We start from the raw sequence: 27,893 nt of genomic DNA, 5'->3' as shown, positions 1-27,893 counted from the left end.
CGCGCGCAGCGCAAACCATTTGGCGGGTTTTCCCGGCTGCTGGGTTCTGCTTCCCCAGCTGAGTAGCTCGGAGGTACCTTTTCCCCGAGCAGGACCTCCTCCGTCTCGAGGTTTCCGCGCCTTCCCTTTGGAGCTCTGGGGGACTACCCCCACAGTAAAAATAAAAAGTATTTCGGTGTGATTGACGCCTGGGCGCGAGGTCGTGGGTCGCTTGGTGACGTCCGGTCTCGGGCCCAGGGACGGAAAGGGTTAGAGAACCTTCCCCTGCTCGTCGCCCCGCTCCCCCGCGGGGTCTAGGGCTCAGGTCGGAGCTGGCTGGCCGGGCCCCGGGCCCCTGCTGAGTCGCCATGCCCGTGTCCACCCAGCAGCTGGCGGAGGAGCTGCAGATCTTCGGCCTGGACTGCGAGGACGCCCAGATTGAGAAACGTGAGTCCTGCGGAGTCGGCCGCGCGGCGGGAGGAATTAGGGGAGAAAATTTTGAGATTGGGATGTGGGGGCTTCGGAATGCGCCCGGGATACCCCTGGGGTCCGGGGGGGGAAAAAAATAGAGAGCACGATTTTAAATCTACTCAGAGTGTCCGGAAGGTGGAATTGGGACGTGCTAAGTTCAGACTGGACCCGAGGGCATCCCGAGGCTAGAGGTGGCTGAAGGAAGAGACTCGGAGGTTTTAGAATGTAGCTTTCTGTTCTTGGCTCCTCCATGTCCAGTCCACGGAAACTCTAATACTGACCCAGCCCTTCTCGTCAACCTATTGGTGGTCTGGACAAATATGGACCCCTTGTGGTGGGTTCCTACATTTGAAGTTTAGCTTTGGAAGGAACTTCGGGGAGCCTGTCAGCTCCCTCTGTGTCTAGATGGAGGAACACAGAAAAGGAGAGTTTATTGCTAAAGTGATGTGTGAACCCCAGTCCCGGGCTCCAGCAGGTGGACCGATGGTAAGGAATTTTTTGGACCAAAATCTCAGGAGATGTGAAGTTCTGTTTTAAAACTGGGAGGGATGTGCACCTGCCCTACCACTCATCAACTTGCTTGTTGCTGTTTTGCAGTCCTGGGGATGGGATCCCCAGCATCCGGTGGGTGCTAGGCAGGTGTTGTGCTCCTGAGCTACACCCCCAGCCCTTCATCCACACTTTAAACTTATTTTAGAGAGAAAACCAGAATGCAAGCATATTATTTTCTGACGAGAAATTCCTTTCATAGACACCAGAATATTTCAAGTCCCTAAGGAGAATTAAAAGGAGACTTTCAGGCTGGGGTTGTGGCTCAGTGGTAGAGCACTTGCCTGGCACGTGTGAGGCACTGGGTTCAATCCTCAGCACCACATATAAATAAATGAATAAAATAAAGGTCCATCAACATCTAAAAATATATATTTTTTTAAAAAAGGAGACTCTCTTTTCTTAAAAGGAGACTTGAATAAGAAACTAGTCAGAAACTTGTTTAGCAAACATGAAATCAAAACAATAGGGAACCAAATTTGTACCAGCAGACCAAAATACCTGCTGCTCCAACTCACATAGGCCCATCTGGGCATAGGTGCTGGAATTCTAGACTTTGCATTCATAATGGTTAGCCTCAACAAGACCATAATTGCTTGAGAGTCACACAGTATTTCCCTGGTCTATTCCAAGTCTACTAATGACTAATTTTTTTCCCTTCTCCTTTAATGTCCTCTGTCCCATCCTTACTCACAACTGATGAACTTGCTTCCTGTGTTGCTGAGAAAATAGATGCATTAGAAAACTTCCATCAGCTGCTACCATTACTTTTCCCCTACCTGTGTGTGTGTGGCATATACCTAGACTTCTGTTACAGTGAATAAACATGTTCCTTGCAAAAGCCAAACCACCCACTTGAGTCCTAAATTCCATTTCTTCTTTTTTCCTTAAGGACATCACTCCAGTAATTCTCCACTCTTACATATTTGGGGGGATTTATTGGGGGAGAGTACTGTGGATTGAACCCAGGATGCTTTACCACTGAGCTACATCCCAGTCCTTTTTCTTTTTGTTTTGTTTTGTTTTTTAATTTGAGACAGGTTCTTGCTAAATTGCTGAGGCTAGCCTCCTGCCTAAGCCTCTCAAGTCACTGAGATAACAGGTGTGTACTGCTATGCCTGGCACATATTTCTGTTTTTCTCTCTCCAAGATTTTTTTTTTCCTAAATAGCATAGAAATGTTGTTCTTACCTCTGTCTGTAAAGTATCCTGTTGACTCTTCTTTCAACTGGAGTTTTCTTCTACAGCAAACCTCAAAAGGGCTGTGTGTACTTGCTCTTCACATTTCTCTTCCTGTCAGTAAGCGCTCCCTCCGTCTCACCATTTCACTGAAACTGCTGTTACCAAAGTTCTTATTGACCTTCAGCCTACCAAAGCCAGGGATGAATTCTCAGTCTTCATCTAAATTACCAGCAGATTTGACACTGTTCATCATCTCCTATTTAATAATTTATTTATTTAGCAGTGGAGTCACACCATGTTGCCCAGGCTGGCCTCAACCTCTAGATCCCCTCCTGCTTCAGCCTCCTAGATACCTGGGATTACAGGTGTGCCCTGTGGCGCCTGGCTCATTTCCTCTTCCTTAGTATGCATTTTTCTCTCAGCTTCTCTGTCCTTGCTCCTGGTTTTTCTTCAGCCTTGCTGGTCACCACTTACAGGCTTCGCAGATTCATCCTCATTTTAGCGTTGGAGCATCCAGGGCTCAGATCTGGGACCGCTGCTTTCTAGATGTGTTAACTGTCGTGGTCTTACCTGGTCCCATGGATTTATATCTTATTTAATTGCTGCTGATTCTCAAATTCATGTCTCAGCTGCACCTCTCACCTGACTGCAGGTGGTCTGTCCTGCCTACTTGATGTGTCCTGTTGGATGTCTAATTGGCATCTCCAACTCCATGGCTAAAACTAAGCTCCTGGTACCTCCTCCCTCTCCCAGGAGCAGTTCTCCTACTCTCTCCCCATCGCAGGTCATAATCACTCCCTCTGTCTACTTGCCCAGGCTACAAAATGAACGTCCTCCTTGGCTTCTTTCTTTGTTTCTTACACCTCACATCTGGTCAGCAGATCCCACTGGCTTTATCTTCAGGGTGTACTTTTTCCTCAGCTTTTTTCTTTTATCCTTCTTAGACAGTAGAGTGCATTTTGACTTGTATGTACATGAGTGTAACATTCCAGTTAGGATCCCGTTCTTGTGTTACGCGTGATGTGGAGTTTCACCGGTTGTGTATACGTATGAACACAGGAGGGTGATGCCTGACTTATTCTCCTGTTTTTTTCAGGCTGTACTTTACCAAGAGTCACCACCTCCACTGCCTCCACTTTGATCCAAGCCACCATCATCTCTTTCCTCTCACTTGGATTTTGCTATGATTCTCTTTCTTTCTCTCCCCCCAACCCCTTTTCTTTTTTTTTTTTTTTTTTTAAGATCTGGAGGTCAAACCCAGCTCATGCTAGGCAAGTGTTCTACTGAGCTGCATCCCCAGCCCCCAGGATTTCTTTTTTCTTTTCTTTCTTTCTTTTTTTTTTTTAAGAGAGAGAAATTTTTAAATATTTATTTACTTTTTAGTTTTCAGCAGACACAACATCTTTATTTGTATGTGGTGCTGAGGATCCAACCCAGGCCGCATGCATGCCAGGCGAGCGCGCTACCACTTGAGCCACATCCCCAGCCCCCCAGGACTTTTTTTTTTAATATATATATTTTTAGTTGTAGATGGACACAATACTTTTCTTTTATTTGTTTATTTTTATGTGGTGCCAGGGATCAAACCCGGTGCCTCACACATGCTAAGCAAGCGCTCTACCACTGAGCCATAACCCCAGCCTCCAGGATTTTTTAATTGTCCCCCCAGATCCTGTCCTTTTTCCTTTCAGTCCATGCTTAACACAGCATCCAGAAATCCTGTTAAATGGAAGTCAGATCATGTCACTGTTCTGTTCAAAACACTCCAGTGATTTCCTACGTGCTCAGAGCACTCTGATTACAGGACCAGCAATTTGGATCCCTGTGCCCTTTCAACTCCTCTTCCCTCTCCTTGCTCCCTAGCCATGTGACCTTACTGATCCTGCTTCTACCTCAGGATCTTTGCACTTGTGGCGTCCTCTACTGAAATCTCTTCCCCTAAACACTGCCTGACATGCTCTTTCACTTCCTCCAAGTCTTTACTTAAATGTCACCTTCTCACAGAGACCTTCCCTAATCACCGTGTTTGAATTTGCCAACCCCTTCCCCAACTTCCTGATCCCTTCCCAGCTTTATTTTTCTACATAGCGCATTTAACCGTCTAACATATGGCCTATTTTATTTATTTGTTTGATAAACTTTATGAGAACAAGGTTCTTCTCTGTCCTGTTCGCTGCTATGTTCCCAGTGCCTAGCATGGGGCTGCACTAGTAGATGCTGAATAAATATCAACCAAATAAATAGAGGATTATTTTCACTTTGCAAGATGAAAATGAAGAATGAACCAAATTCATTACCTGTCCCCTTTTCCCCCTCTTAGTGGCAGAGCTGTGTGTTCTGTATGGACAGAACGAGGAGGGGATGGTGGGCGAGCTCATAGCCTTCTGCACCAGCACCAAGAAAGCTCACCTCACCCCTGAGGTCCTGAGCACTTTTGAACATGAGGTAAGAACAAAATGTGGGCAAACTGACGATGTCCTCCTGCACCTGCTCCGTAGGGGTGTGTGCAATGTAGGCAGGAGAGTGAGGGCTTTGGAATCAGGCCTGGATTCCAGGCCTACTGTGAGCTTGGGCAGGCTACCTAGTATCTCTGAGCCTTAGATTTCTCTTCCATCAAGGATTCTAATAATCTGTATTTTTGTGGTTACTGTCAGAATTAAATGAGAATGGATGTAGAACCCCTAAAATTACTCAGAAGATGGTGTTATTAGAATCTTTATCTTTGATTATATTTGAATGCCTATTATCATCTCAAGGCTGTGGGAAATGCTTCCCCTATTGTGAGACTACAGGTTAATAGTGCACTGTCTTCTTTCCTCAGATTCTGAGCAAAAGATTATCTAAGACCTGGCACAGTAGCTCCAAGGACAGTGGGCATGCAGGCGCTAGAGACATCATTTCTATACAAGAGCTGTATCCTTTCCTGCCAAAAGTTTTCCACCGAGTCACATATTGTACTTTACAATTTGCCTGTGGTAGTAGGTGGAACTTAGAAACAAATAATAAAAGTTACCTAATATTTAGATTTCTACTTAATCAGCCCTTGCCTTAAGTGGAAGTTCATTATTGTTTTCCTTAACCAATGTTTTTAGAATCGAAGTGGAAGAAGAAGAGGAGACCCTTTTGAATTCTTACACCACACCCTCTAAGGTGAATATATGTTGTGTACAAATTGCATTCTATAAATAGCAGTTCTTAATGTTATCCCAACCTATATAGATCTGAGGGGGAAAAGCAATCACTCCCCTATAGCTCCTACTATATTTCTACTTTGCATCTTCCTTTCCAACTAGATACATAAATATTTTTACGTAATAATAATTGTGAACATACAGTTATCCAGCTTTTTTCAGCAAGCATATTATAAGTATTTCTGTAAATACAATTTCTTCATAATTGCCCCCCTTTTTTAATATTTATCTTTTAGTTGTAGTTGGGCCCAATATCTTTATTTTATTTTTTATGTGGTGCTGAGGATCAAGCCCAGGGCCTCACACGTGCTAGAGAAGCACTCTACTGCTGAGCCACAATCCCAGCCCCAGTTGCCCCTTTTTTAATGGTTGCAGAATCTTACACCAAGTGGAGATACTGTCATTGAATAATCCATTCTGTGGTGTTGGACCCCAGTGTGAGAGGATCAGTAGAGTAATGATAAAGTATTGCCTTCAGAGTCTGAGTCAGTTAGTGAACAACTTAGTGTGTTGTTTTGTCACTGAGCTACAGTTTCCTTACCTATAAAATCAGGATTTACTTGTTCAGTTACTGAGCAGCTACTGTATGCCAAGCACTGTCCTAGACACTAGGTAATGGGCAATCAGTGAAACTGGCTTGAGGCAGGCGCAATGGAGTGTGCCTGTTGTCTCAGCCCTTGGGAGGCTGAGGCGGGAGGATCACTTGAGCTCAGGAGTTCAGACCAGCCTGGACAACATAGAGAGACCCTGTTTCAAAAAAAGAAAAAGGCTCTGATGGGTGCTACCCTTGAGAGGCATCCCCCACCCTGGATGGCTTGAAGATAAAATGAGTAAATAAAGAACAAGGCCCCCCTTGGCAGTGTATTCAGCAATAGCCATTACCAGGGATTGAACCCAGCGCACTCTGCCACTGAGCTACATCCCCAGCCCTTTATTTAGTTTTTATTTTGAGACAGGGTCTTGCTAAGTTGCCAAGGCTGGCTTTGTACTTAGGATCCTGCCACCTCAGTCTAAGGACCACTGGGATTACAGGTGTACACCACCACACCCAGCTGTAATTACCCTTTATACTAACAGAATTTGTGGGAATCCATGAACATGAAATAAGCCTAAATTTTTCAAAGTAAATCACGTCCTAAGAAGCTAAGTTGTTTTGGTAACCTGATTGAAGAACAGAGAAACCAAAAACATGCCCTGTAAATTTTCGTACACAAACCAGATGCATAAAATATTATGGGAAACTGTGGGGCTGGGTGTGGCTCGTGGTAGAGTGCTTGCCTAGCATGTACAAGGCTATGGATTTGAGTCCCAAGCTCACTCCCCAACCTGCAGGAAATATTTCCCTTCGAGTTTGTTAAGATTGGAGAGACTGTATAACTCAACTCCCAACTCCTCCCAGAGATGATTTTCAGAGTCCATATCCCAGTGAAGGACACCTCCATTCTTCCTTTGCTCAGTCCAAGAATCCTGCAGACCTCAAATCCTCTTTTTCTCACACCCCATCCAACTAGCTTCCAGTCCCATCTGCCTTCCTTCCAGGATCTGGCCACCTCCCACCACTTCTGTCAGGAGACAAAGGGCCCACAGCCTCTCTGTCCCCTAAGCAACTGGACAGCCTCCTCTCCAGTCCCCTGGCTCTTTCTTCCTTGGCCTCCTCTAACCGATTCTCCCTGCAGCAGCCAGTGTTCCTTTCAGAAGAAAGCCTGGCCAGGGTTCTCATGCTCACCACTCCCTGTGCTTCCTATCCTCCATGCTGACATTTACAGCCTGACCCAGGCTGGGACCCAGTGACAAGCTGCCCCGCCCTGCCCTGCCCTCTCTTCGCGCCCTCACTCTGCTCCCTCCACACCGCCCTCCTTTCTGGTCTTCAGACATGAGGAGAATAAAAAACGTATCCAGCTTAAACCTGCCTCAAATGGCAGACCCCACCTCATTCCCGCCATGGCTTATTTTCTTGCTTTGTGTATCTCCATGGGGCTTGGTACCCCCAAAGTGATGTGCCTCCGTCAGAGTGGAAGGTTCTGAGGGATGGACACTGGTTCATCTGCTTTTCCCTAATGCCTGGCCCATGATGGTTGTTGAATTGTAGAAGAATCTTTAGGGGAAGTAGTTTGAGAAAATGTGTCAAAACCATAAAATCTTTTATTATTATTAGTTTTAGTTGTAGATGGACACAGTATCTTTATTTTTATGTGGTGCTGAGGATGGAACCCAGTGCCTCACACACGCTCTACCAATGAGCTACAGTCCCAGCCTCCATAAAATCTTTTTTACCCCGTCTCAGTATTTCTTTCTTGCAAAAAAATCTTCCGAGGTAGGCTTCAGTGGGGTGCTTAGGGCTTGGTGGTTAGCACTTGCCTGGCATGTGCAAGGCCCTGGGTTCCATCCCCAGCACCTTCTGAGGAAATAATCCAAATATGGAAAAATCTGTATGCATGAAGATATGCCTCTCAGCATATTAGAAATTAGAAACAACCCATCATTCAGCAAAAGATGGTTAGTTGTGTAAATTTTCATACAGCAATTCAAATAGCACAGCTACTCAAAAGGATAAAGATTGTAATGAGGGGCTGGGGTTGTGGCTCAGTGGTAGAGCGCTTGCCTAGCACATGTGAGGCCCTGGGTCTGATCCTCAGCATCACATTTTTTTTTAAAAAGATAAATAAATAAAATAAAGGTATTGTGTCTACAACTTAAAAAAAAAACATTAATTAAAAAAACATTGTAGGGGCTGGGGACATAGCTCAGTTGGAAGAGTGCTTGCCTTGCATGCACGAGGCCCTGGGTTCAATCCCCAGCACCACCAAAAATAAACAAATTGTTTTTAAAAAATCAGTGTAGGTACCTAAAGTTTACATTTAGACTAAGATTATAACTCTGTGTCTGTGTATGTGTTTATATTGCCCCCAGTAATGGGGAGTGAATCCAGGGCCTTGCACATTCTAGGCAAGCACTCTACCTCTGAGCTATATCTCCAGTCCTAATTTTCATATATCTAAAACTGGAAAAGTATTAAGTATCAAGGCATATTCAGACATTGTTCTTGTATGAGGAAAGTAGCGTGGGGGGTTTGTTGATCTGGTTACCATGCAGCTACTTAATGATTTGGAATCTGTTCTTGGCTTCTGTCTCCTGCAGCCACCATGGAACCGCAGCTGGGTGGCATGACTTATATACACCAGCAGGAGGCGCTCTTGGGCAGGAAACGCTGCAGATGAGGCAGCCTCCTGGTTGTGGGCTGGGCAAAGATTTGTCTTTCCTGTTGAACTCAAGCTATTCTAGTCTTTCGGGAGTTCTGGGTCTCTGGCTGGATTTTATCCTCCATTCTGAGCTTATCTTTGGATTCTTGTTGATGAGCCAAAAGGAAAAAAAAAAAAAAGCACCAAACCCAGAAGTGACCATGGATGAGGTGTTTAACTATTCTCCAAGTATGAGCTCAGCCACGTTATCTGCTGGAGTCAGTCCCGTCTTTAATTTGGAAAATGTGTGGTAGATTTGGCCAGAGTGAGTGTAACATGGTTCCACCCCTTCTCAGGAAAATGTGTGCAGGCACATCAAAACTGCATTGCCAGGCTGGGGTTGTGGCTCGGTGGTAGTTTGCCTGGCACATATGAGGCACTGGGTTCAATCTTCAGCACCACATAAAAATAAATAAATAAAATAAAGGTATTGTGTCCATCTACAAATGAAATAAAATGAATCTCAATTTTTAAAAAAATTGCATTGCCAGACTCAGATCTGTTCTAAAGCAAAGAGGCAGGGACAGAAATCGAACACACCAAAGATTTGACAGGACAGATTGCCCTTCTGGTGATCCTTTCTGGAAAATATTTATGGTGGGTGGGATGGTGCATGCCTGGAATCCCAGCAACTCAGGAGGCTGAGGCAGGAGAATCACTACTTAGAGGCCAGACTGGGCAAATTAGACCCTGTCTCGTAATTTTGAAAGGGGTTGGGGATATAACTCAGTGGTAGAGCACCCTTGGATTAGATTGCCAGTACGAAAAAAAAAAGTTTTGTTTTTTGTTTTTTGGTTTTTTTTAGTTATTTAAAAAGAAAACATTGCTTGTGTTTTCTGTAATTTCCTTCAAAATGGGGCCAATGTTGAAGATTTCTTCCTGGAATTATACTTGGAAGATGGGACCTTGAGGGACCAACCGTTTGTGTCCTATCCTGGGTCCTTCGTTAGGGCACTGTTGGCCCTTTGCTTCCTCAGGAGCTCTACACAGAATCAGCAACTTGGGTCCAGGTGACTAGGATCTTGTTTGTTTCCAGGGTCCTCAGAAGCGAGCTCTCACCATGCCAGAAACCCCCCTAACAAAAAGGAGCGTGTCTGCTCGTAGCCCACATCAGCTCCTCTCTCCATCGAGTTTCTCTCCAAGGTATGGATCCTACTAATTCAGGTGCCCGGAAGGAAGCCCTCCTCCCTTTTCTGTGGCTCCCTGGCAGAGGCTGACTGCAGAGTAGCTTATTCGCCGTGGGTGGGTGTGCAACTCTGGCTCGGCCACCCGGCTCTCTTCCCTGGTGGAAAATTCCCGTGTCTTATAGTAGCCGAGGAGACCCACTTTCCGCCCACTTCTCCAGGGCTGGTTTCCTAGGTCAGGAGCTGAGGCCTGATTGGAGGCGATCCGTCTGCTCAGAAGCCCAGAGTCTTGCCAGTAGAAACAAACAGGCTTTTGCCTGCTTCTGTCAGTTTGTTTCTTCTTTTTTGTAATCTAAAGTGTTTATTTTCTAAAAAGCATAACACACATCTTTGTTCATAATGTTGCATAACCTGTTTGTTGTTCCTCACTCAGGTTACAACTAGTTTCTGAGAGTTTCCTTGTCACCGAGACTCTACACGGACTTAATTGATATTTTTTCCCAGCTGCCACCACTGCACCTAAACCCACAGAGATCATATGTGACTTTTTGAAATCCGTAAATGATATGTCTTATGTTAGGGAATCCTATAGGTACGTGCTTTGCTGAATAGAAGTGTTTACAGGTACTTTAGAGGACACTTTCAAGCGGTGACGTTAACCATTTAGGGAAATCCCAGCCACCAGGAGTCACCACCCCAGATGGATACTTTTAGACCATCCAAAATACCTTGGAAAGGCAGAGACAGAAGCTCTGCAGGCTTTCAGGATGAATGGTCACGAACTTTGAAGGACAATTTGATTTCACCGTGGTCCAGTAGAGCTTGGGAGAGATCTTAGACTGCTTTTTATTTTTTATTCTTTTTACTGAGGATTGAACCTAGGGGTGCTTAACCAGTGAGCCACATCCTTGGCCTTTTTTAATATTTTATTTAGAGACAAGCTCTCACTGATTTGCTAAGTGCCTTTCTAAATTGCTGAGACTGACTTTGAACTCCCAAGCTGCTGGGATTACAGGCATACACTACCACGCCCGCCTCAGACTGCTTTTGAAAACAAACTTAACTAAGAACATCTTTGAAACCCAGTGTGTGGCAATGGTTCTCGTGGATGCCCCAGCCCCTTACTTAGTTCTCCCAACTGCAGTCCTTTGAAACCCGCACACCTGGTTGCATGAAAGGGCCGTGGAGTCTCATAGGGAGGAACTCGGAGAAGTCAGGGATGTGCTGCCTCGTCAGTTTTTAATACACGCTAATAAAGCTGACATCAGAAGCTGGCTTTGTAATTTATGAAAGTAACTTGTAAATTATTCAGGTAGAGGCAGCACTGGAGATGGAGATAATTAGTTGAGCTCATTTTCTATAGCGTCCATCTGGAGAGAAGGAAAGGTGGCCCCAGAGGCAGTAGTGCGCCATGTAAGACTAGTTCCTGCAGAATTTTGGTGCAGTAAATGAAGTCTGTTTTAAGTAGACCCGTCTGGAGGTACGTGATGTTCACAACTGAAGGATTAGAGCAGATCAGCAGTGTCTGTGTGTTCTGGTGTGATTCCCCAGCCAGGGAGTAGAGATATGAGAGCTTAGCAGTTGGCCTTGGAGCATGGGAATGTTTGCTCACCGGTGACTTTTAATTCATGACGTCTGCACCTCCTTAGACACCAGGGAAATTGGTAATTTTGCTAACTTTATTTTATTGGTTTTTTCCCCCCCTACCTTGGACTGTATTGTGAATTTTTATATATTCTCGACAACTTTTAGCTTATGCACAGTTCCAGGCTCCGAATGTCCTGATAAATGCTGACAATTCAAACTTGCTTTTCATTCGATTCAGAGTTTGAGTTGTGTCTTTGTTTAGTTAATACCAGAACGACAACCTTTTAAAATGATGTTTCTGTCTTTAAACTTCTCTAAACACGTTTGGTATTCCTCCTCGATCTGGTATTCCTCAGCCTCTCATTCCTGAGATTCCTGAGAGGTCCCAGTATGTCCAATCCCATTACGCTGATTAAAGGCCATCTTGGTTTTTCTCTAGTGCCCATTTCCCAAATGTAACCCTGTTTATTCCTCCCTCCTGTTAGCTGTGAACCCTGTCTGTTTTGTTCCCCTTAGTGCTACTCCCTCCAAGAAATACAACTCAAGAAATAACCGAGGAGAAGTGGTCACCACCTTTGGCTCTGCTCAGGGCGTGTCATGGTCTGGGAGAGGAGGAGCTGGAAGCATCAGCCTGAAGGTCCTGGGGTATCCAGAGCCACTGACTGGGAGCTACAAATCCATGTTCCAGAAGCTCCCAGACATTCGAGAAGGTGATCGGTGTTTCCCTTTGAAATTCTGGTGGGTGTAAAACCCCCAGGAGGGGTTTAGAGAAGTAACAAAGGCTGGGCTGGGCTGGGCTGCAAAATAAGCTCCAAGGCAGCCTTTGAATACCCAAGCTGGCGGAGGGGGGGGGCTGGGGGGGTGCCTGTTAGAGGAGGGGCGCTGGCGGTACTGTCAGTAACTCTCCCAAGTCCATCACTTTGCCAAGGAAGAAACATACCCACATCCAGTATTGAAAACAGGAGCTACGAAAGAAATTCCGTTTAAAGTTAAGGACATTTATGGCTTCTTCCTTGGGAGCCCTCTCCAGATTGCCTCGACTTGCCCAAAACTTCAGTAGAACCTGAGGAAAGGAGAGGTTCGAGTCAGGGTGGCGATTCCCACTAACTCCCTGGGACTGTGCCATGTGACCCCTATATTCAGCAACCAATAGGCTGGGGCTTTGGATGTCCAGGCACCTCCCTGCCTCTGTAAAATGACCGACTAATATTTCACAATGTGCCGTGTTTTCTTTTCTTGGCAAGTGAAATGTCTTAAGCATAACGCGTGTTGACCTCTGGGGTTACAGTTCTGACCTGTAAGATAGAAGAGCTTGGCAGTGAACTCAAGGAACACTACAGGATCGAGGCCTTTACTCCTCTTCTGGTCCCAGCCCAAGTAAGTTGTTCTGCGAGTTCTCGCTGATTAGTCTCACGGAGGCAGAGAGACTTCTGTCTTGGTTAAATTGGGCAGAATGGATCCTTCCGAAGAAGCCTTATGAGTGTTCCCACTTGGATCGGGGTCTTGCCCTAAGCAAAGGCTGAAGGCTTTGTTCCCCTTGGAGGTGAGGCAGAAAGCCCGGGAGAGTTCCCACAGGTAGAAGCATTCAGGAGTCCAGGGTAAGGTTGTAGCAAGAATGGGATCTCCAGAGTCTCATTACCTCAATGGTGACTCCCCTGGTTCTGCCTCTGTCATTGCGGTGACTCCCCTGTTTTGGTCCAGTGACAGCCCGTAGTATCTTTGCATCAGGGTTAAAATCTGGCATATGTGCTGGTGCTTTCTCTCTTCATCTAAGGAGAGACCTCCTGCAAGATTCTTTTTGTGTGAGTGCGATGCTGGGGATTTCATTCGGGCATTGTACAACTGAGCTACAACCCCAGCCCTTTTTTTTTTTTTTTTTAATTTTGGGTACCATGGATTGAACTCAGGGGCACTCAACCACTGACCCCCATCCTCAGGCCTGTTTTGTATTTTATTGAGAGACAGGATCTCACTGAGTTGCTCAGTGCCTCACCTTTGCTGAAGCTGGCTTTGAACTCATGATCCTCCTGCCTCATCCCCCTATGCTGCTGGGATTTCAGGCGTGCACCACCATACCCACATGCCTGGCACCCACAGCCTTTTTTTTAAATTAAAAAAAAAAAAAAACTGTTTTAGTTGTAGCTGGACACAATACCTTTATTTTTATTTATTTTTATTTTTATGTGGTGCTGAGGATCGAACCCAGCACCTTGCATGTGCTAGGCAAGCGCTCTATCGCTGAGCCACACCCTCAGCCCCCCACAACCCTTTTTCGGGGTATAATCTCACTAAGTTGCTAAGTAAGGCTGGGCTCAAACTTGTAATCCTCCTGCCTCAGTCTCCCAAGAAGTACCTGAGCCACCATACCTAGCATGCAAGAGTCTACAGTATCTTTGTCATGTGTTTGCATCCAGGGAAGAATGATCCATTAGGAAAAAGATATGCAAAACTGCCCTATTCAGGAGTTTTGGAGGAATCAGGAGGAAGTATGAGTAGGGGCAGGGATGCACAATCATGGAGGAAAGATTAGACTTCCTCTGTTTGTTCTTAAGAGTGGGAACATGACAGAGGAAGCCATTGGGGGAAAGATTTTGTTCAATCTAACGAAGAACTTCCTGTTCAGAAGCAGCATGGTGTGTGACTAGGGATGTGGCTCTGGAGCCAGAGTCCTGTGCTTAAAACCTAGGCTTCACCTGGGTTTGACCTTGACTGAGTTATCTAACTCTCTGCTCTTGTATTCCTCATCTTAAAATGGACATGGTCATATCTAGCCCATGTTGTGGGAATTAAATGAGTTAATACACATCAGCCCTGAGAACACAGCCTGGGAACCAGGCTCCATGGGTGGGAGCTATTACGAAGCCCACTACTCATGGATGCCAAGGTTATGATGGGTGTGGACAAGCGCCCTTTCACTGGAGATTCAGGCAACCTCTTGGAGGGGCTCACATGGTGGGTGGGTGGACTAGGTGCCCCACCTCTGGTGGTGATGTGGTCAATTCAGAGTCAAGGGGATACCCAGCCAGAAAAGCGAGTGTTGGTGGGGTTTGTTTTGCCTTTGCCCTGTTGCCTTTGGATGTGGCGCTGCTGTCCCAAAGACTGTCATACTTACATTATTCCATTTTTTCCCTAGGAGCCTGTCACCCTGCTGGGCCAGATAGGCTGTGACAGCAATGGGAAACTGAACAGCAAGTCAGTGATTCTGGAGGGGGACCGGGAGCACTCCTCAGGTGCTCAGATTCCAGTGGACTTGACTGAGCTCAAAGAGTACTCTCTGTTTCCTGGACAGGTGAGATAAGAGGGCCTGCCTGGGATGCAAGAGGCCACTTGCACATATGAGTGCTGCATCTTGGGCAGCTGCTTCTGGATTGCCGTCTCCGATGCTGTGAGATGTGGCTGCTGGGCCTCAGGCACCATTGTAAGGATTCGGTTCTCCCTGATGGGAGAACCCAAGGTGTGTGACTGGGTAGGGCACTTACCTTTCTAAGCCCACGGTGTCCTCATCTATAACGTGGGAATGATAATTCTTACTCATGGGATGGCTGTGAGAATTAGGTCATTTATGTGGAGCATAATTATTATTACTCTAAAGCCCCCTTGATTTGTTTTCAAGAGCCAGGCATGGTGGTGCACCCCTGTAATCCCAGCAGTTTGGGAGGCTGGGGCCGGAGGATTACAAGTTCAAGACTATCCTTAGCAACTCAGCAAGACCCTGCCTCAAAATAAAAATTAAAAAGGCCGGGGTTGTGGCTCAATGTAGAGCACCCCTTGGTTCAATCCTCAATACCAAAAAAAGAAAAAGAATCTGCTAAGTTTACAGTTGCAAAATACTTTTTAAAGTAATCTATTCAAACCTCCTATTTGTCTCCCTGTTTAGCAGTCCTGTGTTGTTTCTCTTTCAGGTTGTGATTATGGAAGGAATTAACACCACTGGCAGAAAACTTATTGCCACCAAACTCTACGAGGTACAGGGTGCGCCCCTCCTCCCTCTCTGTCGGCTCCAGGCACAGGACATGCAGTCCTGAGTCCTAGGAAAGGGTCCTTCTTAACAGCCTGCTTAACAGTCAGTTCTTTCTATAGAGTGGACCCACCTCCAGGCCACAGGTCAGCAAGCCATTCTGTAAAGGACCAGATAGCAAATATTTCAGGCTGGGCGGGCCATAGGCTCCTGTCAGTCACTCAGCTCTGCCATTAAGGACAGAAACAACCCCAGACAACCCACAAATGAATGTGGCTGAGTTCTAATAAAACTTTTATTTATAAAAATGGGAAGCCCCCAGATTTGGCTCCAGGCTACGGTTCACCTGTCACTGCTCCAGGTGACAGCCCTCCAGAGACTCTCATAGGATGCAGGGAAAGCACAGGATCCCTCTCTCCCATCCTTGCCCGGAAGTAGACTGATGTTCCAGGCACCTGCTTTGCTGCCACTGGCTGCCAGGCTTTTTGTGAGAGTTTTATCAGTGACCTCCCATTGCCTGGGCTGCTTTGCACTCAGAGCCATTTAGAAAAATGACAGGTCCTCTTGCCCCTGGGCTGTTAGCTCCGAGGAGCAATAGAGAGAGGTTCGCCCTCCCCTCACACCGCCCTCTGTTCTCCCACGACACACTCAGACAGCCCACTCACCTTCGTTACCAAAGTGAGGGTGGAGCGAGACCTCAGCTGAGCTTTTCTCCTGTTTTAAGGGTGTGCCGCTTCCATTTTATCAGCCCACTGAAGAGGACGGAGGTAAGTTTGGGTTCAAACTTACCAGTTTTCCAACAGTGAGGGTGGCAGACAGGCTTTGGGAGGGCGTTGCACAGGCCCAGGAACCTCCAAGGGCTTTTAGGGGTGATGTAGCCGCGCAGTGAGAACATAGCCCATCTGTGGACGCTGGGCCCTTTGTCCAAGAGCCCCAGGTCCAAGCCTCATGACCTGGTAGTGTTATCACTTCCGACTACAGGAAGCACATCCTTTAAAGACCACACTGACAGGCATTTGGAAGTTACTTTGAAAAGGAAAAAGATGTGCATTTTTTTAAAATAACTTATTGGCATCCTGGATCGGATCCTAGAAGAGAAAAGAGCACTGGTGAGAAAACTAGGAAGCTCAGGATAAAGCCAAGAGTTAACTGTAATTAACATACCAAGGTTCCTTATGCCATAGTTACCTAAGGCGGAAATGTTAGGGTGCGCTGGGTAAGAGGCAGGCAGGAGTCCTGCGCCATCTCTATCTTCTAAAGGTATTCCAAAATTAAAAGATTATGTTAAAAAAAAAAAATCTAGGGGCTGGGGATATGGCTCAAGCGGTAGCACGCTTGCCTGGCATGCATGCGGCCTGGGTTCGATCCTCAACACCACATACAAACAAAGATGTTGTGTCTGCCGAAAACTAAAAAATAAATATTTAAAAAAAAAAATCTAAGAAAGCCTGTTGTTAATTTGGAACTAATCTAGATAAGGAAATGCAAAAAGAAACTTAGGCAAACTTTGCCTCAAAATATTTGTAGGCAAACTTGAGAACATTATATTAAGCAAAATAAGCCAAATCCAGGAAGTCAAGGGTTATGTGTTGCTCATGTGGAAACTAAGAGGAAAGAGGAAGAGAAAGGGAGGATCTCATGAAAATCAGAGAGAGATCAGTGGAGTAGAGGAAAGGGAACGGGAGGGAGGAGGGGACGGAAAGGGGAACTCGGGGAGTGATATTGATCAGATTATACTTACATTGTGTGCATGTATAAATAGATACCAACAAATCCCACCATTGCACACAAATATAATTTACCAGTAAAAAATAGACAAAACATCTCTAGGCATTTTTCTAAGCAAAGTGGAACACCATTAGAGATGAAAAGCAGCGCCAGGCTCTCCCGTGGGATGACTTCATCTTGCTGCCTGACTTATGTCCCACCAGGAGCTAGAATAAGAAGTTATTCTTGTGACGGTGGGAGCCAAGATGTGTTGGCCCTGTGCTGTCCACAGGTGTCAGCTGAGCACCTGAGATATAGCTAAAGCTACTACTGAGGAACTGGATTCTTAATTTTAAAAGATACTCAGTTCAGATCTTGGGAAATGTTTAATTAGCTTGGGGATAACTTGGACACGCGGATTTATTTATTTGTTTGTTTGTTTATTGAACTCAGGGGGCACTTAAACACTGAGCCACATTCCCAGCCCAATTTTGTATTTTTATTAGAGATAGGGTCTCCCTCAGTTGCTTAGAACTCACTGTTGCTGAAGCTGGCTTTTAACTCATGATCCTCCTGTCTCAGCCTCCCCTGCCGCTGGAATTACAGGCGTGCGCCACCATGCCCAGCTCAATTTATTTTTTTCAACTGTAAATCTCATAAAATCTAAATAACTGTCAGGTATTTCCAATAAATGTGTAATATCAGAATTGAGACAAACTAAAAAAAACAACTTAGTATGAAAATAATACAAAATATTCCACTAGATTAAAAAAAAAAAAAGGAGTAGACTCAGGCCCAGCTATTCAGGAGGAACACAAGTTCAAGGCCAGCCTGGGCAACTCAGCAAGACCCTGACTTAGATTTTTAAAAACTGGGAATGTGGCAAAAGTGGTAGAGCACTCCTGGATTCAGTCCCCAGTTCACACCCACCCCCAAAAAAAGATTAGCAGTGGATGGCAGACTAGCGTATTGTCACTACCCTGTGCCAGTCAGCAGCACGTGAGGTCATTCTTGGAGATGACCTAGAATCAGGAACAAAATTTAGTAATTTATGACATTGTACGGTTTATCAGAAAGTATGTGTTTGTGAGGAAAATGTGTGTGTAAAGGGTGGCATGTTGGTATCAGATCAACTTCAAGGGATGAATCATCATGGCTTAGGTACCAGGAGCCCCAGCCATGGGCCAGGAGCTTTTGGATGAGGAATTAATCAGATGGTTGTAGAGATACAGATGAGACGCGGACCTCGCCCTCTTGGCACTCACTGTGTCCTCTGGTACCTTTACGTCTCTGGTAGGCACACAGAACCAACCCGACTTTGTCCCCCGCCCACCACCACACAAACTGCTTTCCCACTGAATAGAGTGCTTTGTCTTTGTTTGTGGAGCCGCTGTGGCAGTGGTGGACTGAATGATGCCCCTCCTGTCCCTGGAACCTGTGAAGATGTTGCCTTTTATGGCAAAAGGAACTGTTATTAAGTTAAAGACCCTGAGATGGGGAGATTGTACTGGATACCCAGGGGGCTGCCTGTCATCACATTGGTCCTTATGAAGGAGGATGGCAGGATGATCAGAGTCAGAAATGTGAGGCTGCCGGCTTCCAAGACGGAAGGCAGAGCCATTCACCAGGGAACCCAGGTGGCCTCTGAAAGCTAGAAAAGACAAGGAAATGGGTTCTCCCCTAGCCCACCTGCCCTGTCAGCACCTTGATTTTAGAACTTTTAAATCTCCAGAAATGGAAGATGAAAGATTTGTTTTAAGCCACTAAGTTTGAGGTAAATTGTTGCAGCAATGCTCAGAAGCTATACAACTGCATGTCAGGAAGCCAGAGTCTGGGCTCTGGGTGGTCAGTGGTGGAGCAAGCACTTGCCTAGACTGTGCTAGGTCCCAGGTTCAATCCCTAGGACTACCAAAATTTTTTTTAAAAAGTCAAAGTTCTTAGGATTTTGTTGTCATTTTAAGCTACAAAAACTGACCCAGATCAATATCAGAATTTGTTCAGGGAAATCCAGGCAGCTTACAGACTGGACAGGGGCTGGAGACCTAGGCTTGGGACCAGGACACAGGCCCAGCAGCTCTTATGTCCAGGTAACAGGAACCCCCCAGCTCTGTCATCCAAACACCTGGACTGGAGTAGGGCTCCCGCCTTCCTCCTGTCCTGGGACAGGCCCTCTCCAGACTCCAGACCCCAGCAGGAAGGTGTGAATGGCCTGAGCTGGGTCATGTGCCTGCCCCTAGGCTAGCCGAGGACAGAGCACCTGACTTCCAGCCCCACTTTTCTGCCCTGTGGGGAGAGGGCCAACTCTCCAAAAGCAAAGCATCTGCTGTTAGAAAGTCTGACAGGAAACAGCACCTGCAGTTCCCCTTCCAGGCTTCAGCCCACCTGCCTCTGGACTGTCCTGCCCCCCTGGACCCGCATGGTCCCAGTGCTGGGCACGATTGAGTCTCAGTGAGGGTGAGGGCTTTCCTGGTGGCCGTGTCTTCGTGTCCCTCGGGTGCACTGCTGGGAAGCACTGCTGTGGCTGTGGTTGTTTGCAGACCTGCCTGTGTCCTCCACCTGGTGAGGTGCCCTTGGAGGAAGGACGAGGTCTGCCTCCTCTTGGGTCCCCAGGCCACACACATATGGAAACGCAGTGTGGGGACTCCCAGGGCATTTTCCTCCAGAGGCCCTTCCTGCTCCCACCACCCCAGTGCCCGTCCTCTACTCAAGACCTGACAGTCCTTTCTGTCTTAGATTTTGAGCAGACCATGGTCATGGTTGCCTGTGGGCCCTACACCACATCTGACAGCATCACCTACGAGCCACTGCTCGACCTGATCACCGTCATCAACCGCGACCGGCCGGATGTCTGCATCCTGGTAGGAGCCCCCAGGATGGCTCTGTGCAGGGAGGCGGCTGGGGGAGAACAGCAGTCAGTCTCAGAAAGGGGTCTTGCTGCTGTTCTAAGTCTTTCAGAAATATGTCAGTTCTTGTTGTTTTTAAACCCTTTTTAGTTCTCCATCTGCATCTCTGGAGAGGTGAATGTGATCTAGAGGCCTTCGCTAAATCTAAATGCCCAGCTTTTTTTTTTCTCCCTTCATTGATTTTATAATATTCTTGCCTCTGTTTCCTTTTTCCAGCTTTTGAACCAAATCTTTTTATGTCTAAAGTCCTGCTGTTAGCATGGTGGTCAGTTGTCCTTGCTAGCTATAGAAAGAAAATAGCCCAGTGCCCTGGGGAGGGGCAGCAGTACAGGTGTGGGCCCTGGGAGCCTCTCTCCACAGGCCTCAGGTGTCTCTGCCTGTGGAGTTGGCAGGGCGCCCCCTGCCCCCCCTGCAGAATATCCCCAGGTTCTCCAGGCAGCCGTGGCAGGACAGGGGACCCTGGGAAAAGAATGGCAAGAAGTCACCTGTAGGTGTTTGCAGACTTGTGCGGTCCTGACTTGTTCTTTTGGTGTCTTTGTTTCTCCCTTTCGGGGCAGTTTGGTCCTTTCCTGGATGCTAAGCACGAACAGGTGGAGGTAAGTGCCTCGGGATGGTGGGGAAGGGGACCGGGCACTTCCCTTCGATCCAGGCCTTGCTTTTATTTCCACTTTCCACATCTATAACAAACCTAAATTAAACCTGTGGCTAATCAAAAAATATTGTAGCCAGGCATTAATAAATATCTTGAATCTGAGGTACTCATTTCACTAGGATATAAGGCCATCTGGAAACTGGCGGGGTGGGGGGTGAAGTGCACTGGTTTCTTTGTGGCACTTGGTGCCAAGGCACAAGAGCAGCGGCTGAAGTGCAGGCACCCCTGAGATGGGAGCTGTGCTCTGACCATACCTGACACGGCCACTGCCCTGAGCTGCTGACCATCTGGCTATCCTTAGATCCATAAAACACAAATGGCCCTTCCTAGGACATCCTTGTGGCCAAGGCCAGGGCCTCCTGCCTTTGACTCAGGCTACTTCACCTTCCATGGACAAGATTTCAAAGCCTCCACCTGGTGGGGTGCCCTCTTCTTCCTGCTAGTCTCTCTCAGCTTATGTTCAGCAGATCGATTCTTCCTCATGTATTCCCCACCCACCTGGATCCAGCTCCTGGTGGACAGAGAGCGCGTCCTTTTTATCCTTCAGCTCCAAGCCTGACAGCCATCACCCAAGGGTCACCTAGCAAGTATGACACGTGAATGACACCAGAGACCACCTCTAAATCCCCATCCTTTCCCTTGCAGAACTGTCTGCTGACAAGCCCATTTGAAGATGTCTTTAGGCAGTGTCTGCGAACCATCATCGAAGGGACGAGAAGGTCAGCACTCCAGATGCTAGACAGAACCCAAAGCTTCCTCTTCTAGGGCTTCCCACTAAGAAACCGGAACTATTTAAACCTTAATGGTAGTTCCCATCGTCTGCGTCCTTTTGAACTATAAGATCAGATAGAACCCTTGAACTTCAAGTGTACAGGCGCCAAGTGATGCGGCGGCTTTGTGAAGCGCCGAGATAAACCAACTTGAAAGGAAAAGCTGCCCCAGCCCTCGCTCTTCCCTTGCTCTTTCTCCTCTCTTTCTATTTCTCATTCTGTATGCAAACCTGGTGTCCATGGGGATGTTCTGGGATGGCTTTGAGTGGTCCTTATGACTGGCAGCAGAGCCCATGAGGCCCAGGCTTCTCCTTGGGCAATCGTTTTGGGGTGAGCCAGTTCCTTCCCTGAGTTGGTGCTTCCCATGTTCAGTGGGACTTGCCGAGGATGGGGATCTTGACTCCTTGCCGTAGCTCAAAAAGGGACTGCAGAAGTCACAGCAGTGATGGAAGAGCTGTGCGGTTCTAATTTGAAAGGAGAGTCGGTCCCAGGAAGAGTCTAATGCTAGAAGCAGGAAGTGATGCAGGAAGCTGATTATCCACTCCTGTCCCTTTTCCCAGGTGCCAGGGGCTGAAGAAGTTGGTGTAGTAACAGAGCATCTTGTGGGATCTGCCTGCCCGTAACTGAGCTCATAAAAAAACAAATATTGCTGTGCTGAGTTTTTAAAAACGAGCCTATAACAAAGGCGGTTTTCAAAACAAGGTGCATAATCTTTCACCTTTGGGCATGAAAACAGATCCCCAAAATGATTAATCGTAACACTACCTTCTCCTACCAGCGGGTGTGGGCCAGTGCAGGGGGCAGCAGACCTGAGAGTGAGCACCCCAGTAATTCATCCTGGAGCTAGAAGACAGGCTGGGCCTGTCATCTGAAAGTCCTTCCCACTTCCTCAACCTGTCATGATGCCAGCCAGGTTCATCAGATCTGGAGAGTGCTTAGAGCTTAGGAGACACCCTCCCCCACCCTCATACCAAAAATAAAAAGCAGCAGCAGGATGGGGGCCACATGTCCCTGTTGTCGGCCATGGGAATCCATAGGAGCTGCAGCAGGGCCCAGTGTGGCTGGTACTTGCAGTTTGAGGCTGGGTTCTGATTTGGGTTCCTCACCCCATGTGGTATTGACAGCAATGATACAAACAAGGAACAAGCCAGGCATTGTCACCCTGAGGCGGGCGCCCAGCACTACCAGGCACTTTCATCTACAGCCAGTGTGTGCCGTGGGGCGGGAGCTGCCCCACCCTTCCAGAAACAGTATATAAGTGGTCCTCGGCCGAGGACTTCTTTCTATTCCTAGAGGTCAGGAATGCCAAGCACTGCGCTCATTTGTCAGGAGAGGACAGAGCCAGCGAGGAAGGACCAGCTCCTATGCTGTCCATGTGAGGGAGCGGCTGTGAGACCCCCCTCCGTGTGATGTGTGAGGTTGTGCAACACTGAGACAGTTGGAATTTTCTTCCTGATCCCTCCCCCAAAGCCAGGAAGCTGTTTCCTCCTCAACAAGCTCACTTCCAAATTCGACCCTGAGACAGCAACTCCAGCCTCTGACAGCAGCCAGCTGTGCCTCATTCTTTGCATGCATCACAGATTATGAGTCCTTGGAACCTAGAGCCAAGATGTCCCCGTCCCCTCCCGCTGGCCTGTTCGTCAGATTCCAGCACCCAGAGGTGGACTTGAATAACATAATGAGCCTTCAGTGCCAAAGGGATTGTCATTAATGTGCAGAGTGCCCTTGGTCTCAACATCCTGGTTTCCTTTGCCGCACGCAGTCTGGGTTCACTCTTGGGAGTAGGCATGATGGACAAGTGATAGGGTGACAGCAGTCAACACCGAGATCACACGTGAAAATCCCTGTGCCTATGCCTGCAGGGCCACAGCATTGTCAGCAAGAAAAGAAGCTGGAAGCAAGAGCTGTTGGCAGGTTTTAAACATGCCCCAAAGTAATGCTTTACGCCTGTTTGGTTTACAAAGGGCCCCTCTGCCAACCAAGCTGAGGAGCCAAGGAAACCGGCTTTTCCCCCTTTCCTCTTTTGTGCAGCCAGGGAAAATAAACAGTTGGCCCAGAGAGTTAGCAGCTTTCCCTCATGTTGTGGCCCTAGAGATTCTCCTTCTGCCTCTGTTAGAGCAGACATCTGCTGCCGTCTCTGCTTCTGCTGTTGCTGTTGAGTGTGTCTTCCACTCCTTCGAGCCCGTCGGCTCCGAGGTCGAAACCCGGGCGCTGGCACAGAGAAGCCAGCACGTGTCCTGCACGTCTTCACCGTCCTGTCGGGGCCCAGCCTGTGACTACTCAAGGGGTTTCAGCTTGATCTTGAAAGTGCTAAGGCAGCCTCCGATCTGCCCAGCGTGCCTGGTTTCTCCCTGGTCAGGAGTCCCCAGCTTCTGTGGCAGAACCTGGCCAGGCGTCTGGGGACAGTTCAGTGCCTCTGTTGTGTGTGTCCAGGGATCAGGGGTTGAACTACAGGCCCAGTGCCTGCTCTGAGCCCGGGATTCTTTGGCCAAATCCTCGTCGGTCTAGATTTTCTAGATCTCAATTTCTTTTTCCTTTTTCTACCAAATAATAGTTTTCCTCTGCCCCTCAGTGGGATGCCACACAGAGGAAGGGACGGTGTGTCCTGGGTCACAGAAGCTGGTCAAAATGGATGTGTGTACATGAGGGCAAATGGCCCTTCCCTCGCGTGTCCAGGGCAGCAGCCTCTCTGGGGCAGAGCACCTTCCACGTCCACCCAGCCGAGGGTCTGCGGTGTCCAGCCCTCACTCCTGGGCCACGTGGCCCACTGCCTGGGCCCAGCGGCTCTCACTGTCTCTCTTTTCTTGTGTTTTGACAAAGCAGCTCCGGCTCCCACCTGGTCTTCGTCCCGTCCTTGAGAGACGTGCACCACGAGCCTGTGTACCCACAGCCGCCTTTTAGCTACTCCGATCTGTCCAGGGAGGACAAAAAGGTGCCAGCCCCCCCCCCCATGACAGCGAGGCGCAGGGGCAACTCTTGGGGGAGGAGAAGCCTGTTTGGGGTCCCCACGCAGCCTGGCTCTTAGACATTCTGTGACAGGCAAAGACGGTTGTGAGTCTGCTGCACGTGGGTGGGCCCCCTCCAGTGTCTCCGTCGTGGGCAGGTGTTTCCTGCTGCCCTGTGCCACGTGTGTGTCCCACCTTCTGATTCAGCGAGTGCAGTTTGTGTCGGAGCCCTGCAGCCTCTCTGTAAACGGGGTGATCTTTGGCCTGACGTCCACGGATCTGCTGTTCCACATGGGGGCCGAGGAGATCAGCAGGTAAGAGGTCCACTCCAGGCCGGCAAGTGTCAGCCGGCTCCCTGCAGCCTGCCAGCCGCGTGGTGCTGGGCAGTCCTGACCAGCGCGTCCTGAGGACCGCACTTCATGCCAAGCCCTTTGGCCATGTGCCATGTCCCTGCAGCCGAGAGCAGCGGACACATTTGTTGCCCTCACTCATCTAAACAGCCTGTGAGAGTCCTGGGGGCCCCGTCTACTCCAGCATTTAGCTGGGTCTTCCCCGCTCCTCCCTCCCTCCACCTCCTGGCTTGCGACCTGGGTAGGCGAGGGTGTCCTCTTTGTGGAGGGCGGGCCGTGGGTTTGCCCTCCAGGGTCTTCTCCCGGTGGAACAGGGTGAGGGGTAGATGCAGCCAAGTCTGACCTTTTGGTTTGACGGTTGGCTCTCCCGCCCTCCTCGACAGGGAGGAGAGGCGGAGCGAGGTGGTTTGGGAAGGTGGGTGGGTGCTCCTGGTGGCTGCCAGTGGGTGCAGACCTTGGGTCCTCTTGGCCAGGCCATGTGTTGGCCTTGATCACCAGGGTCCCTGCTTCCCTCACCCCTGGTGCTGCCTCCCTCCTGTGGGGACAGTGTGCTCTGCTCCTGGCAGGGCTAGGCTTCCCCAGAGGTGTCCTGCTGCTGCCTCTTGGCCACTTAGCTGGGTCGCTCCTCTTCTGTGCTTGCTCCCAGCTCCTCTGGAACCTCAGACCGACTCAGCCGCATTCTCAAGCACATCCTGACCCAGAGGAGGTGAGCGCTCGCTGCCGCCAGCTGGCTGCAAAGAGAGTACTTTGGGGTCATGGAGCAGTGACAGCTCTGACTGTCAGACCTCCACCAGGCCACTCACTACTGGGGGACGTCACCCTGTCACCAAAAGCCTGCATTCTGTCTCCCCAAACAAAAGAAAGAGCCGGTCGGTGGAGACAAGTGCGCAGAAGTCGGCACAGGGGCCTGGGGCAAAGTCCCTGGTCCCCGCTGCTGCTGACCCTCTCTCTCATCTCTGCAGCTACTACCCACTGTACCCTCCCCAGGAGGACATGGCCATCGACTATGAGAACTTCTATGCCTACGCACAGCTGCTGGTCACCCCAGACGTCCTCATAGTCCCCTCGGAGCTGAGGTACTTCGTGAAGGTAGGTCTGCGCTGGCTTTCCCGGACCTCCAGAGCAGGTCCCTGCCCTTCCCTCCCGGGCCACCCAGCACTCACCCTTTGTAGGTCTGCTGAAGGGCATGGTGGCCTCTGACCTAGCCCTGGGCCTCATGGCTTTGGGGGACACGGTGGGACAAGATGACAAATCCGTGGGTGAAGTGTAGCTGGAATGGAGCAGGAGCCACCGGTGAGTGGGAAGGCCTGGCACAGTGGCTCCCACCAGGCGAGTCAGGGTGGCCTGGTGCGCGGCACACGGGCCCTGCCTTGCCCCTCCGTACTCTGGTGACCTCCCGCGGGATCCACTGAGGACACTTGGAAGCAGCTCAGGAGCCACTGTGGTCCCTGTACCGCCAGCCCTGCCTGCTGGGCTGCGTCCGTCACAGGGAACCCCCGGGCCAGTCCCCGTTTTCCAGACCAGAGCTAGTCCAGCCTCGGGAGGCAAGTTGTTTCTCATCCAGAAAACAAGAAACAGCTGATCGGTTTGTCTCCGAGTATGAGCACCCACTGTCTTCCTCCAGGGCACCTCTCCTTTGTTCAGTCTCGGAGTCGCAGGAGCAGTTCAGAGTGACCATGTGATGGCCTTCGTTTCCATTTTACAAAATCTTCTTTGGGGTCTGAGTGTCCGGCTACTCTGCCACATCAGTCCCCAGCTGAGGGCCTCTAAAGCCGGGCTTCTCCCTTCCTTCCCCAGGACATCCTCGGCTGCGTCTGCGTGAATCCCGGGCGCCTCACCAAAGGGCAGGTGGGCGGCACCTTTGGCCGCCTGTACCTCAGGAGGCTGCTGGCGGCCGGAGAGACGAGGCAGAGCCCTTGTATTGCTGCCCAGGTGGTCAGGATCTGAGTCTTCGGGCCTCGCCACCCTCTCTGCGCAGCACAGGGGAGCAGCCGGCTCTGAGGACCCGGGTGTGGTGGGGCCCTGGCTCTGGGTCAGGCTTCCCTGGGAGGAAGCTCTCACCCCGGATGGACACCAGTGTGCGAGGGGAGCCAGCGGGAAACAGTGCTCTGAAGGGCGGGAAGGCTTTGGGATTTTTCTACGTGAATCAAACCCACAAACAACTTTTGGAGAAATAAAAATAAATTCTGAATGTAACTTCTGCGTTTAATCTTTCTTCCACTTTCTTTTTCCTGGTAGTAGCCAAAGAATGTGGCCTATTTGACCCGTGTCCGGGGAAGGCAGAGTGCGGTCACACTGGGTTTCTGCCAGCTCCTTGGGACTCTGGCCCCACCCTCATCCTCCCCAGGCCCCCTTGGCTGCCGAGCTGAGGGGGGGCGCTGGGCTTGGCCTGGAGCTGGGCTGCGGAGCCAGCACTGGCGGCGGGCCCAGCCCTCCCCACATGGCCTCTCGTCCGTGCTGGGGTCCCAGCCTGACCTCTCCAGCTGCCCAAGGCAGCTTCCCTGAGCCAAAAGCCCAAGTCCCTTGAGGTCGCCACTCTACCCAGTCCCAAAGGGCATGGGGCTTGCCTGTAACCCAGAGCCCTCGGGCCAGGACAGGCCTTCCCGGTCCCCACACGCCCCCTGCCCACATGTCCTTACTCTGGGGAAAGGCCTGCCACGGGTTAAGTCCACCTGAGCAGGAAGCTGTCTGCCAGAGCCAAGTCGGAAAACCCCTGGTGGGCGGGCCTGGGGTGTGTGAGGGAGCAGCAGCTGCCAGTCCCCTGACTCAGAGGTAATCGGTGACTTAACAGTGGCCAGCCTTGCCTCCCGCCTTCCTCTGAAGGTGACGGGAATCTGGCGGCAGATGGGCTGGGCCTGCGCAGTACAGCTCCCTTTCAGCTGCTTCTTGGTTTTAGAGACAGGCCCCAAATTGGGGAGCTGAGTCTCCCCCCAGCTCCCCGCACAGGAAGCACCCCGTGGCCTTGGAGGAGGCGAGGCGCCTCCCCCCACAGCCTGACTCAGTTACCCCAGTTCAAGAGCCTTTGTGCTTCTACCAAGCCAAATACCAGCGACACCGCCCCTCCCCGCCTCGGGAAACCAGGCCTGGGAAGATTAACCAGGGGCCTCCGGCCACGATAAAGGAGGGTCGGCCCTTATCACCAGAGGCCACAGCACTTGGCAGTTGTCCTGTTGATTCTGAAGAAGCCTCTGGGGAATGGTAACATCTCGCACCCCAACTCCTTCCAGACTCAGGGGGCGTCAGAGGCTGGGTAGGATTGGGGCGCTGGCAGAGAGGGAGGCCAGGGC

At 49.4% G+C, this 27,893-nt stretch overlaps 1 protein-coding gene and 1 long non-coding RNA gene across 2 annotated transcripts; one reads left to right on the top strand and one right to left on the bottom strand.

Annotated features, from left to right (window-relative positions):
* Window positions 1-26,802, top strand: Pola2 (DNA polymerase alpha 2, accessory subunit). Its single transcript, XM_005333446.5, has 18 exons — window positions 1-426; window positions 4,501-4,625; window positions 5,002-5,093; window positions 5,273-5,330; window positions 9,647-9,753; window positions 11,838-12,031; window positions 12,610-12,698; window positions 14,455-14,610; window positions 15,224-15,286; window positions 16,004-16,046; window positions 19,720-19,844; window positions 20,447-20,485; window positions 21,187-21,260; window positions 24,135-24,243; window positions 24,464-24,570; window positions 25,253-25,312; window positions 25,569-25,695; window positions 26,404-26,802. The coding sequence occupies exons 1-18, from the start codon at window positions 348-350 to the stop codon at window positions 26,551-26,553; spliced, it is 1,797 nt and encodes a 598-aa protein (XP_005333503.2). The 5' UTR covers window positions 1-347; the 3' UTR covers window positions 26,554-26,802.
* LOC144376978 (uncharacterized) lies at window positions 11,400-26,408 on the bottom strand. The gene is made up of 2 exons (XR_013437421.1): window positions 25,770-26,408; window positions 11,400-25,337 (listed from the first exon to the last, which is right to left on the bottom strand). It is a non-coding gene; the product is annotated as an uncharacterized LOC144376978 (long non-coding RNA).
* Window positions 26,803-27,893: the final 1,091 nt, after the last annotated feature.

The sequence above is a fragment of the Ictidomys tridecemlineatus genome, chromosome 4, assembly GCF_052094955.1.
Source record: "Ictidomys tridecemlineatus isolate mIctTri1 chromosome 4, mIctTri1.hap1, whole genome shotgun sequence".
Classification (NCBI taxonomy): Eukaryota; Metazoa; Chordata; class Mammalia; order Rodentia; family Sciuridae; genus Ictidomys; species Ictidomys tridecemlineatus.
Note: the sequence above shows the minus strand (reverse complement) of the source record. Positions and strands in the feature narration are given on the sequence as shown.

Bases quoted from the DNA above. Each gene is read 5' to 3' on its own strand.
- Pola2 (XM_005333446.5), top strand. From the start codon at position 348: ATGCCCGTGTCCACCCAGCAGCTGGCGGAGGAGCTGCAGATCTTCGGC. The intron at 4,626-5,001 runs GTAAGAACAAAA...TTCTTTCCTCAG, and splicing joins TGAGCACTTTTGAACATGAG to ATTCTGAGCAAAAGATTATC. The intron at 12,032-12,609 runs GTGATCGGTGTT...CTGGGGTTACAG, and splicing joins GCTCCCAGACATTCGAGAAG to TTCTGACCTGTAAGATAGAA.